The 13649-nt window shown below is 39.6% G+C and overlaps 1 protein-coding gene across 14 annotated transcripts in view; it reads right to left on the bottom strand.

The window, feature by feature from the left end:
- The window catches only part of TDP1 (tyrosyl-DNA phosphodiesterase 1), a 99110-nt gene that overhangs the window by 47723 nt on the left and 37738 nt on the right, over nucleotides 1–13649 (bottom strand). For 13 of the 14 annotated variants that reach the window (XM_035262148.3, XM_078335598.1, XM_078335595.1 and 10 more), the window contains 2 exons: nucleotides 12833–12899; nucleotides 11023–11130 (listed from right to left, as the gene is read on the bottom strand). In XM_035262148.3, the coding sequence (XP_035118039.3) occupies nucleotides 11023–11130; nucleotides 12833–12899 (175 nt within the window). Of the gene's footprint in view, nucleotides 1–9511; nucleotides 10453–11022; nucleotides 11131–12832; nucleotides 12900–13649 lie in introns of those variants that run through there. The other variant, XM_078335605.1, reaches the window with a different exon arrangement.

Genomic DNA, 13649 nt, shown 5'->3' with positions numbered 1-13649 from the left:
TATATTTTATATGGATGTGTTACACAGGCAAAAACGATAAAGGCTTTATAAGGTGCTTTCTAAAATCCTAAGAGGCCTAATGATTATGAGAGACATGAAAAAGCAAGCAGTGAACTATCACTAAACACAACATACTGTTTACTAGAAAACAACCACAGGTTTTGTATCCACATCCTTGGGATTCCAAAAATGAGATAAAAACCAAGGGTATAAATGAGTTTTCTAAAATTTAAGTGGCAAGGCTAGTAAGTGGCCATCTCAAATTAGGACTTGGATCTTTGGACTCTACCTCAGGTTATTTCCTCCATAATATGCTGGATGATTGGGTGGTATCACCACCTGTGGACCCAGAGTTTCAAAATATTAATGGGTTAAAGCTATTAAACCAAGCAACTAGTAGCAGTGGTTTCTGGATGAGGAGAGGGTGGCAGGAGAACAGGAATAGGAAGACATACCTTCTTTAAATACCATTTATATATTGTGTACATTACCCATTTGGAAAAAAAAAAGTTTTTAAAAGGGCACTGATTCAAATATTTTTTGGTCACTAACCATGTTCCATGCAGTGTTAGATGCTAAGGAGAAAAAGATAAGTAAGATCAGGCACGTTGCTCACCTGCAGTTCATGAGACAGGGAAGCAAAGGGACCCATAAAGAAGCAACCAGGTCAGTGCCTACAGAAGCAGTGAGAAAAGATATTCAAAATTAAAAAAAAAAAAAGAACCAACTAGGAAGATGTAAAAAGGATCCAGCAAAAAAATGCCATGAAAACACAAAGGGAAAAATGATTATGTCTGCTGAGCTAGAAAAAGTTTCACTCTCAGGGGAGCATTTGACTTAGAACTTGAAAGAGAAGGTATAGTTATTCTAGACAGTACAGAAAAAAATAAAACCTGAGAAGCAGTCTGCTGAAAATGAACTGCAGTTAATTTTCTAACCATTCATTCATTTCTAACCATTCATTCAGTTTTCTGAGCCACTACAGGCCAGGTACTGAACTAGGCACTATATTAGACACTGCCAGAAAGCATAAACATTAAAGAATAATTATCAAAGATCATAATGAGTATTCTGGTAAGAAATGAAGCATAATTCATTATAAGCTCATTTTCTCTAAAGTAAAAGAAAACTTCTAATATGATAGTTCAACAAAACAGAAACTTCATTAAAAAAAGGTTTTAGCTGGGCGCAGTGGCTCATGCCTATAATCCCAGCACTTTGGGAGGCTGAGGCGGGTGGATCACGAGGTCAAGAGATCGAGACCGTCCTGGTCAACATGGTGAAACCCCGTCTCTACTAAAAATACAAACAATTAGCTGGGCATGGTGGTGCGCGCCTGTAGTCCCAGCTACTCGGGAGGCTGAGGCAGGAGAATTGCTTGAACCCAGGAGGCGGAGGTTGAGGTGAGCTGAGATCGTGCCATTGCACTCCAGTCTGGGTAACAACAGCGAAACTCCGCCTCAAAAAAAAAAAAAGTTTTGGTGCAGATTTTATGATGCTCAGTGATGTGGTAACTATAGCAACTATATACTAAAACATGACCCAGGATCTATGAAAAATGTTTTCAGTCAGAGCCTCAATCACAACACATGATGCAAGATAGGAAATGAAAACTGTGATTTATATTTAAAATAATAAAAGGGAAGCTTAAAAACTATATTAAGGCTAGCATTTTAATAAGATTCCAACTCCTGACCTTCTGTAGACAGTTTTCACATTTGTGAAATGTCAACTGGATGAAACAAAGTCCAAATGATCAGGAAGTCGACATCCTCTACTTACGATGGTTAGGGACGTAACAGGCAATAAGATACTATGTAGACTCAACAGGAACCATATGAAATGTATTTGCTAAGGGGATGAGATTTTTTAAGATTAGGACATCAGATCTTTTGTGATTCTACTAATCTTTTGTAGGACTATTATATTTAACAACTCTACATACTCAAGTAAATATGGTTCTCCAAAGCAGTCATCTGCAGGGTTGTTCCCTTAATCCAGTACAGCTGCCTCTTTTGGCTCCAAGAAAGTACAGAACTTCACTTCTCAAAGATCTTTGGAGCTGGAGGTTCAGTCTTTTGAGTCTAAACAGGGGTAGTTTTGCTTAACTATAGAAAACAAACCCCAATTTTGAAAACAGTAAGAAATTATTTCCAGCCAAGACTGAAGAATAAGATGGATAAATCAAACTAGAAAAGAAATATCAGTTAAGTCTATGGAAAGCAGAATCAGAAGATGGTCCCTTGTGCACATGCCTGTATATCTCTTTTTCTTAAGCATAAGCCAGAATTGTGAATATGATGGGGTTTCACTTGCATAATTAGGTTATCAATTAATTGACTAAGTTAGTCAAAAGGGAAATAATCCTGGTGGGCTTGGGTTGAGTCCTTCCTGAGATAGATTCACCTGCTGGTTTCCAAGAAGCACCCGATGAGGAATGTGACAGAATACCATGGAGCACCTCGGAGCTGAGAACCCCTGGCTGACAGCCAAAAAGAAAGCAGGAACCTCAGGCATACAGCCACAAGCAACCATGAGCTTGAAAGAGGACCCCAAGCAACAGATGAGACCACAGCTGGGTTGACTCCTTGATTTTAGCCTGGTGAGACACTGAGCAGAGGGCCCAGCTAACCCACACCCAGACTCCTGGCCCACAGGAACCATGGGATAGTAAATTTGTATTGTTTTAAGCCCCCTTAGTTTGTGATAATGTATAACATACAACAGAAAATGAAGGCAAGACTGGAAATAAAGAGTGTCTATTAAGAAACGATACTTAATGTGTCACGTCAACTCATTTTAAAGGAACTTGGAAGAGTGGCAAGAAAACTTGAGCAACGGCAATGTTTTTGTCTGAAGCACCTACTTCCAAAAGGTGATCACCTTGAAGGGCAATGCTTTGTTGGATATGCAGCTCTACATTATTTTTTAAAGTCTTATTATCATGCTAAAAGTCAAAATTCATACTGCCTGTCATTCACTTTGCTTATTACCCCTGCAATTTTTTTCTGAAGAATTTAATTTTAGTGTACTTAATAAAGAGGAGTTGGTTATTCATTCCAAACCCAAACATTAATATAGATTGGTAATAATAAGGTAGAAAAATATCAGAAGTTTAATTTATGTAGCTTTTGATGCATTTACCTTTGGATAAAACCCAATTCTTAAAACCCGGTATGTCGGCTACTTTGTTGACGGAGCACTAGATTTGCTGGGCATTAGCACTTCATGTGGACTAGAATCTACAGTGCTCTCTACCATCCTGCCTCACTACTCTAAAGTAAATAAATACATTAAATAACTTATAATGCATGGGACAATCTCGTACAACAAAAAATTATCTTGACCAAAATGACGACAGTGCCCTGTTGAGACACACACTATTTGAATGTAAGCTAAAGTTGACTATTTAAAAATCACATCTTATTCTAGAAAATCTCAAGGAACAAGCATTTAGAAAAGCACTCAATTATTCCAATCAATTCAAATCATAACATTCATTGAACTACTCTCCATAGACCTATGACTAATATAGTCTCAGGCAACCCGGGAGACATCAAAGAAAGGGTAATATCTGAAAGCAGGTAAAAAGGCAGTCTGGCCACCTGCTACTGCTCTGAACTCACCTACCCTCCCATCTCACTGACTCCAGTAACACTCACTTTGCTGTTTTTCAAACACAACAAGCATATTCCCACTCCCCACCCCGCACAGGAATGCTTTCCTTCAGCTACCCATTTACATGGCTCTCCCTTTACTTCTTTCAGGTCTCTGGATGGATGATACCACATCAGGAGGCCTTCCCTGACCTTCTTCTTTAAGGAGCAGTCTCCCTCCCCAACCCTGGCGCTCATACCCTACAGGACAGTGGTTGAGGGTGGAGACACTAGGTTCTCGGGCACCTTGTTTAACCTCTTTGTGCTTCAGTTCTCCCATCTGAAAAGGGGATTAATGGATACACTGTAAAACTGCTATGAGGATTACATGAATTTATACACATACATATATGTAGAGCTTAGAACTGTGCCTGGAACTTCTGGTGAAGAACTACATGTTAGCTCTGAAAATTTAAAAACAACAACCTAAACCAAATTGAAATAAAGCTTTGATCTCATTTCATTCGAGAGCAAAACTTGATCTTAACACATTGGGCAACAAAAGTTGAATTAAGATGACATGAGGTTACCTGTGATCATTGCTTCCAAAATGTTTAATTAGGAAGTGTTGGTCCAGATACCACTAGGGATATTAACAGACAGTATGAACTACATCTGATACCAAGAATTTAGAATAAAGGATTGTGCACCTAAATTACCATTCTATTTTTTTCTCTATAGCACTTACCACCATTTGCATATATAAACATACTTCTTTGCTTTTTATGTAACTCCCAGCACCAGAACATAAAGTCAAGATTATTCTTTGTGGTTTATTGCATTCTCAGCACCTAGAAAAGTATGTGGTGCACAGTAGTTATGTGCTGAATAAATGGTTAAATCTGATACCCGAAATTGGACATATGTAACATTTTTCTTAAAGAAAGATTATTTCATGGAAGATGTGTGACCAGTTTCTCTCCAACCCAGGAGAAATGGCTTGAATCCAATTCATTTGTTTGGCAATGAACCTGGTAGGCATGAAAAGTCCACGCGATATGTATTTCCTGTATGTTCCTCAATGCCCAGGCATTGATCTACTATATTCTCCCTTAGAAGTCACAAAGGATTATAGTATCAACAATCAGTACTAACCAAAACTCCTAAACATATATGTACACCATACTTTTAAGTTCCTCTCCAACAAACAATTCCACCTGAAGTCCCCACCACAATAAACCAATCTGCAATCAAATTCGCCATCATTCCACTGTGGTAGGCCAGTTCCATTCCCTGACGTCTATACTGGTTTCAGTGACTAATCTCCATCTCCACACCCCAAACTCAGGAATCATCTCTGAGGCCCCTCTCATGTTCCATTACACAGTCTAGGCAGTGCTTTCACAGTTACCACTTCAATCCTAGCCTTCATCAACCTCCACATGTCAGGCACCTGGCCAGTCACCAGGGTATGCTGAACAAGACAGGCATGGACTTGGCCTCACAGAGTCTAGACAGGAAGCCAGGTAATTACACAAGCAACAACAGTAAACGGGAAAATAACATTGACAGTGTAGGAATCTAGGGCATTATGGAAGCCACCAGGCTCTGGAAGTGATGTTTCAGCCAAAAGATTGAAAATTAAGGTCTTACTGGTTAAAATGCCACCTATGTAGAATAGTCAAAAAGCATTATAAGTGCAATTAATTAATATGTATACAATGAATTCTTTGGTAAATGTCTTTCATGCAAATGTAAATTCCATAAGAACCTCATCTTAATTACTCAACTATGTATTGCCCACTATCCTTGCCACAGTGAGCAATACATATTTGCTGAGTAATGGGTAGAACTGCCTCAACTCTGCTGTCTTATTTCTCATTGAACAGAGGGAGGGGATAACGCCACCTCATACGCTCTTGTGGGGACTGAGACTACTATGCAGGTAAAGCACCAGAACTGTCTGCTACATGGTGCTGCTTAATGCAGGTCAGTTCTCTCCCTTCCCCCTTTCTTCTTACTCCCACATGGCAGAAATGACTTTTTTCCTTTCTGTGCTGGCAAGGGCCTGACATTTTGACAGAGATCCCCCAGGTGACAGGTTCAAGAGCCTGCTAATGGACTCTGAGGTCACTATGGTTCTTGTGTAAATTTACAGGCTGAGCTACTACTGTGAAGTATTACTATCCACACTCATTACAGCAGATGTTATTTCATGTGTGCTCACAATGAACTATTCAATTTCTAAGTACCATTACTTAATAATTATAATTAATATTCAGAATTAAGCTCCCTTAAGTGGGGAAGAGAAATGTCACTTGATGAACTATTATCACTGCCTGGTGATAGTGCTCTGATTGCAAACCCCTCAACAAAACTTGTAATGGGACTTCACATCCTACTTTCACATATAAAAAACCTGGGACTAGGCAAGGTTTAAAGATTCACAGATGGTAAGTAGCTGAGTTCAAACTGGGACTCGGCTCTGCCTAACTCCAAACCCATGCTCTTCCCATCTGAGAGAGGTTTTTGGAGTATGTTGCATACAGTTTCTCCCTCTCTCCACCCACCAGTATAGCCTGTACCCACGAGCTCTTACCCATGAATGCCACTCTCTCCATGCTTTCTACCTGGGCTGTACATGTCTACTCATATTCTCCCAATGATCCACTCTCCATTCAGTGGCCTGAGCTATCTTCAAAGACACATAGCAAATGACGTCGCTCTACTTTAAGGCACTGAGCAATCCAGCATTCTACCCTCTCTCCAGCTGGGTGCCTTCTACCCACCATTCTCTGCTCCTCGTGCTCATCCTTCATGTGGCCAGGACCTTCTTGTCACTCACCTCAGCCTAAGCATTACCTACTGAAGGTGGCTCTCTCTAACCCTTCCAAACACATCCCCCCACTGATTGTTCATAGTCCTTCTCTGATATCTTCATGTTTAGTTACTTCCATACTGTCTGGTTCTTCTACCCCACTTTCCGTAAAACAAAAGCTCTATGGAATAAGTTCTCTGTCTCTCTTTCTCCGTGGTATAGACAGTGCCTGACTCAGAGAAAGCAGCTAAGTAACTGCTGACTGGGGAGGAAATGGGTCTTTTTGGGTATTCATCCTTTCCACAAGCAGTTAGTGAAAACACGCAGCATTTGGAGCTTCACAGAGCATTTGTAGTGTCCTTGAATACACCATGGATTGTGTCCCACTGAATTCTCAATTCACAGTGTCACACACAGAATCTGCATCCAGGGCTTGTTAGATTTCTTGAATGAAGAAATGTGAGCTTGTTTTATCACCCTGTACCCTCTCTGCCCACTATACCATCAGCTTTCAAAAATACAAGTTGACTATTACGGAGTACTAAAGATAACTTGCTCCCTGATCTGCATGAGCTTAAGGTTGGTGGGGTCCAGAGGGCTGACATGAAAGTGGGAACTGGAGAGTAAGAGCAAGTATGTGACCCTGCCACACAAAGTAACGGGCTATTATAAGGCCCTTCAAAGCAAGGGCAGTATCACTACAGGGAGGCCAGACATTCCTTAATGGCTGTATGTTTTCAACTGGGGCTTTAAGGAAACAGAATTTGGACTCTTGGGGAGAAGAGGGGAGGTATGCCAAGCAGATGATTACCACCAGCAAAGGCACTACATGTGGTGAGCAAGCAGATGCAGGGCACAGGAGAGACAGCCCTGTCTGGAACAGAAGAACTGTGTCTGCAAGAAGCAATGGATGGACTGAGTAGGTAATACGGCATGGTCATACTAGATTATCACTAGTAATCCTTGTACTGGTATTGAGGTTTCACTCTTCCACTTCTAGTTCATTACACTTCATTAGTGAATTTGTCACACTGAACTTATAATTGTAGAGACCAACGTTTATCAGTCTCTGGGTCAAGTTACCACGGTTGGCACCTCAAACCTTCACAGTTGCTGTGCCGATGAGTAGTCTGAGGCTCAGACAGGTTAAGAAACTCATCCAAGGCAAGACTTGTTCAACAGCAGACATAACCATCTCATCTAGTACTGTCCGACAATGCTAAAGCTCATGCTTATTCTCTAAAAGAAGAGACAAAATAGTGAGGTAGGAGCTGTGAGTTCCACATGGATCTAAGGATCTGGACATGGCGGGATGAGCAGAGACTGAAAGAGGCTCCAGGAGAAGACAGAACCTGAACATGACTCTTAAAAGATGAGAACAACTGGAGAGACAGAGAGAAGGGATGAAAAGATCAGGAGAGGAAACTACATTGGCTGCTGGCTGGATGACTTCAGGGGCAAAGGAGGCTAGCCTGGCTTCTTCTCAAAGTTCCTACTGGGATTAATGAATACAAATGATGAAAATTGTGTGGCTAGGGCATGACTTCCAAACTGAGGAATCTGTATATCAGCCTATAGGACGTGGGGAATTCTGAACATGGGACAATGAGGAAAATCTACGTTTCAGAAAGGTGAACTGGCATGGGCAACCAGGATGAGTGGCCTGTGAAGAACATTCATATGATGAGATAACAGATAAGAGACCCTTTCAGAACTCCAGGTGATAAGTTTCTGACCTGGTAATTGCAAGGACTGGAAGAGGAAACTTTTGAAACATTTCAAAGATAAATAGGCTTTGATAGCTATTTCCAAAGCATCCATGTGTCCACCTCAAGTACAGAATTAGTCTCTTCCTATTCTAATTATTTCTGTGTTTGGCTCCTCACATCAGAGACAGTGAGCATCTAAAAAGCACTATCTAAATCTTCTGTTTTATCCTGAGTGTCTGGCATACACAGGAGGACCTCAGTAAATGTTCGCTGAACACTTGAAGAAACAGTGAAAGAGGACATTCAGGCTTTAAGCCTGGTAATATGAGATAGGTATCACAAGGGCAAAGAAGAATGCTGGGAAAAGGAATCTCCATCTAGGCTGGGCATGGTGGCTCATGCCTATAACTCCAGCAGTTTGGGAGGTTGAGGCAGTTAGATCAGAGGTCAGGAGTTCGAGACCAGCTTGACCAACATGGTGAAACCCTGTCTCTATTAAAAATAGAAAAATTAGCCGGGCGTGGTGCCATGCACCTGTAATTTCAGCTACTCAGGAGGCTGAGGCAGGAGAATCCTTGAACCCAGGAGGTGGAGGCTGCAGTGAGCCGAGATTGAGCCAGTGCACTCCAGCCTGGGCAAGAGCGAACTCTGTCTCCAAAAAAGAGATGAGTTCAGTTTGGGAACATTCTTTCTGAAGGTTCAGAAAAGATGACAGACAGAAAAATAAAATGTCCAAACCTAATCAAGGGAGCTGCTTACTGGTAGATGCCACTGATATTTGGAATCTATACTTTCCTTTGTTATGGAAGGGCTGAGAGTGGGCTCTATGTATCTAAGTTGTTAAGTTGCATTTCTCAGAAATCCTTCAATCATATTGGAATGCCCAATGTCCTTTTCCTCTTTTATACAAAAATCAAAGTAAAGCCTGACACAATTTCTTTAGAATTAACTAGTCTTTGTAGAAAACAGGCACACTAAAACTGTATGCTGATGAAGAGGGGCATCAGACAGTAGAGGAGAGGAATGCGTCTCTCTTGGTGCCACCACTTATTACCGCATAACAGGCAGCTTATTAACCCCTCTGTGCCTCCGGGTCCTCATGGAGGTGTTATGAGAATTAAGTAAGTAAATACATGCGTGCTCACCCAGAACAGTCTGGCATACTGAAATTGCGGAACGAATGTTGTTGCTAATAATCTTTAAACATTTCGGAAAGAAGATACAGCTTTCAGTCTAGTTATTAGAGAATAAAACCAGAAGCTACAAATCCATAATGACAAATTTCAAACTCTTACAATAAATTAACTTCAAATAACTATAATTTGCTTAATTTAGTAACAGCCATTTGACATTAAAGCAGATATTCACAGCACAAAACTGACAAATATTAAATGAGTAAACTGACAGCGGATGTTTTTTGACTAAACTTTAGAAAATACATGTTAAAGGTATCTCAACCTGTGTTTCCTTTTATGCAGCCTATGGAATCACTCAGATTTTCCCTGAAAACCCTGTGTATTTTCCCACCTCCATGGCCTTTGTCCTCACTAGTTCCTTCTAATCCGTCTGGATTTTCTCTCAGGTATATTTCTAGGCCTACTTACAACAGCACCTCTTTACTTAGTTTAGCTGATCTCTCATTTGATCCTGTCTCTGCCCCAAAGAGGCAATACATTTCTAACAGTGCTTCCACTATGGTGCTTACAAAGGCAAACAACTAGGATATAGCGTCACATACATGGCCGGGCTCGTGCTTCCTGGCTCTTTGTGTTCCCACAGCCAAGCACACACTGTCATTGAACTGAACTACAAAACTTTGCCTTTAGGAAAAGACTCCTCACAGGGTTACTTTAATCTCCACTTCCCTTAATGCCCTTGAAACAGGATCAATAACACTCATCCAATTTCTGAGAAGCACATCTACCTTTTTATTACACTTTGAGGGAAAACTACACCCAAACAGACATTAAATTAAAATTTTCCAATAAAGTAGAAAGGGACTCAAGACTGCAACATCACGTCTTAATAAATCTCCAACCTGCTGGTTTGCCCTATGGATTTTGGACTTGCCAGCCCCCACAACTGCATGAGCCAATTCCTAAAAATAAATCTTTCTCTCTATCCAAGAAGATGTGACTCTTTTGTTTTAAAGTTTGTTCATGAGTGCTGTTCCTTTCTTAGAGAAATAATTCTGCTCTGTGATACTTTAATTAGTTGCTATTGACATTAATTATATTACTGAATCACGAAGAGATGCCTAATCGTTGGGTTCAGCCTGGGAGTCAGGAACTCAAGTTCTAGTCTTCAAAGGACATAGCAATTTATCTTCCTATAAAAATAGACATAAAAATGCCAATAGGTAGGTGGTTTCTTATAGTGGTGATAAAATTATTCTAAATTTAGATTATGGCAATGGTTACATAATTCTGTTACTATATTAAAACCATTAAACAGTAGAGACTAAATGGGCAGATTTTATGGTACATAAATTATATCTTAAAGATGTTTTAGAAAAGGGAACAAAGGAGATTTGATGCCTCAGGTTCAATTACCTAACGAGAAACTAAGAAAAAAAATTAATTTTAACATTTCATTATTCTTCTGTATTTATCTATATGTCAATTTGCACAACCCCTGAGGTATTAAATAACAGAATTAAATGTAAACTTTATGAAAATCTTATAAACATGCAGACTTACAAGCAAAAGTAGGTGATAATCATATACTTTACAAAGGGATTAGTCATGAGATGCCTTTAAATAAGGCTCATATTACACAAACATACTGAAAAGTAATGACAACTCACTAATCACTTTTTAGAAACCCATTCAACATTCAGAGCAAGAATTATGAACACATTAAAAAAACTTCTCCCATAAGGAATGTAAGGACTGTTTACCTTGTGATAAGGAACCAAGCAATTTTACTGAAGTCTGGAGAAGGCCTCATATATGTCTTAATATGCGGCATGGCATTGCTGCGGCCAGAAGTCTCAGCTGACCATTTGCTAGTGACAGAAAAGACGCAAGTTACAAAATATTACAAACTCTTCATAATCCTAATATTAGGAAACAGCATGAAAAGAAAAAGCCTACTATATAAAAGTCAACTGCGGATACATGACCCTGACCTATTGATATTTTATGAAACTCTGTTCGAATAACGCAAGCCCATTTTAGAATTATAAACTCCCCACCTCCCACAAGAAGCACTGTAACCTTTTAGCATATAGCCTTTCCATTGTTGCCATGAACATACACACACGCATATATTATTTCTGTTGTGCTTTTGACAGCATGCATGCACATGTACCCTGGCCTAACTGTGAGCTCCTTAAAGGGAATAATCATGCTCCCATGGTATGTTATGAGTAGAGGCTCAGCAAAAGCTTGTTGAATCAAACAAAATACAAAATAGGTACAATACAAATAGTATATGAAGAAAATGAATGTTGAAAAGCAGAGGCAGAAGTCAGGAATACTTCAGTCAAATGCTGACATTCACAAATCTGAGTTTGGTTTCTGTTTCCAGTACTGCAGACTATGGTTCTATGGGAACCTATATCATGAGGCAACAAGCCTGACTTGTAAGAGGATGGTCCCTCCAGATTAACAGATCGTCTGTGGAAAACAGTCAGGTTTAGGTAGGTACCATCACTGCCTTCATTCAGGTGAATCTAATAATATAATACTGAAAGGAATTCAATATAAAGACATGTCCTCTATGAGGAAAAACATCTCAAGAAAGCATTAAAGAAAAGCTCCAGCCGGGCGCGGTGGCTCACACCTGTAATCCCAACATTTTGGGAGGCTAAGGCAGGAGGATCACCCGAGGTCAGGAGTTTGAGACCAACCTGACCAACATGGAGAAACCCTGTCTCTACTAAAAATACAAAATTAACTGGGCGTGGTGGTGCATGCCTGTAATCCCAGCTATTCAGAAGGCTGAGGCAGGAGAATCGCTTGAACCCAAGAGGCAGAGGTTGCAGTGAGCCAAGCTCGCAGCATTGCACTCCAGCCTGGGCAACAAGAGCCAAACTCCATCTCAGGAAGAAGAAGAAGAAAAGAAAAGCTCCAGGAAAACACACTGAATTATAGTTGAAAGCTATAACTCAAAGTAATTCTGCTTTCATTTCTGGCTAACCAGATCACCAAACACCTGTTAAGGCAAGCATGAAACAGATTGGCCTAGCATATGCAGGCTGTAGTACATGAAAAAACAGACTGGCCTAGCATATGCAGGGTGAAGGACATTCCTTTCACTTGTCCACTTAGCATTTACTGAACTCTGACAACATGCCAGATACTGTCCTGTATCCTCAGGAGACAACAGCATAGGATCTGCCCTCACCAAGCTTGCAGCCACACGTGATGGTATAGACAGAATAATCATACTTTATATTTTGGAAAAATGGACTAAAATGCTGCTTATGTAAATTCTAAACTACCCAATATGATCTTTTATTTGTCTTTCTTGGCATGCCAATATTTAAATAGAAACCTCACAGCAATAAATTTTCCTCTTTGGTATTAAAAACCTATCCAAAAAAAAAATTTTCAAAACCTTGTTTTAAATTATTTCCATCACCAACATATGTAGATGAAAGAATATAGCTATATTACATAAAGTTCCTTAAAAAAAAAAAAGTGACATAAATAACATTCTAATTCCTAAAGAAGCAATAGCAGCAGTCTAAACCAATTACTTACTGAAAATAGGAATGCAGCCAATTCTGTTTTTCAGCTGTCTGGATGCTATAGGGAAGAGAGCCCCCAGCTTTTAAAAGAAAAATAAAACAATAAAAATTATGAAATAGAATTTTAGAATCCTTCACTAAGAGGAAAGTCTATAATAAACAGCAAGAAGGTTAACAGGAAAAAACTACTTCCATTACTTTATCTTATGGAATAGTTATTTGAAAGAAAATGTCTATACTTGCATTAGGTATGTTCTCTTAATGGGTTTCCTTCCTTAGGTATGATAAATGTTTACCAGTATACTTTGTACTGGCTGAACAGATTCTGACACACAGAAAATAATGGCTAAAAAACAAATTAAAATTCAGTAAACAGTTCAATTTGAAAAAGGAATTCTAAAAGCCTTATTCTTGCAAAGAGAACAAAGAAAGTTCCAAGTGGAAATGCAACTGAAGTCAATGCTTGCTCGTCTTGAAAAGGACAAAAACTCCATTGTGGATTCATCAGTGACTTTCCAAACACATGCTGGAACTTCACAGTGATCTATATCCAAAGAGATCTATATCCAAACATCGCTGACATATCAAATAGGGAATGTCCTGTCTTCAATTGCAAATAACTAAAAAGATTCCATTTGAAAGCCAGTTATAAAACATCTTTGTTAAAAATACCATGTTGTTCCCCATTAAAAGTACACTTCGAATGAATCTAGCCTATTAGAGACACAAAAAGAGGACCAAAGAAAAATGACCACCGTATCAGAGGGTGGTCATTTTTACTTTATCACAGGGTCTTGGTGAAGTAAGTAATTTTGGTTTTGCCATTCAAA

Source organism: Callithrix jacchus, chromosome 8, assembly GCF_049354715.1.
Source record: "Callithrix jacchus isolate 240 chromosome 8, calJac240_pri, whole genome shotgun sequence".
Classification (NCBI taxonomy): Eukaryota; Metazoa; Chordata; class Mammalia; order Primates; family Cebidae; genus Callithrix; species Callithrix jacchus.
This window is presented reverse-complemented; position numbering and strand designations above follow the sequence as displayed.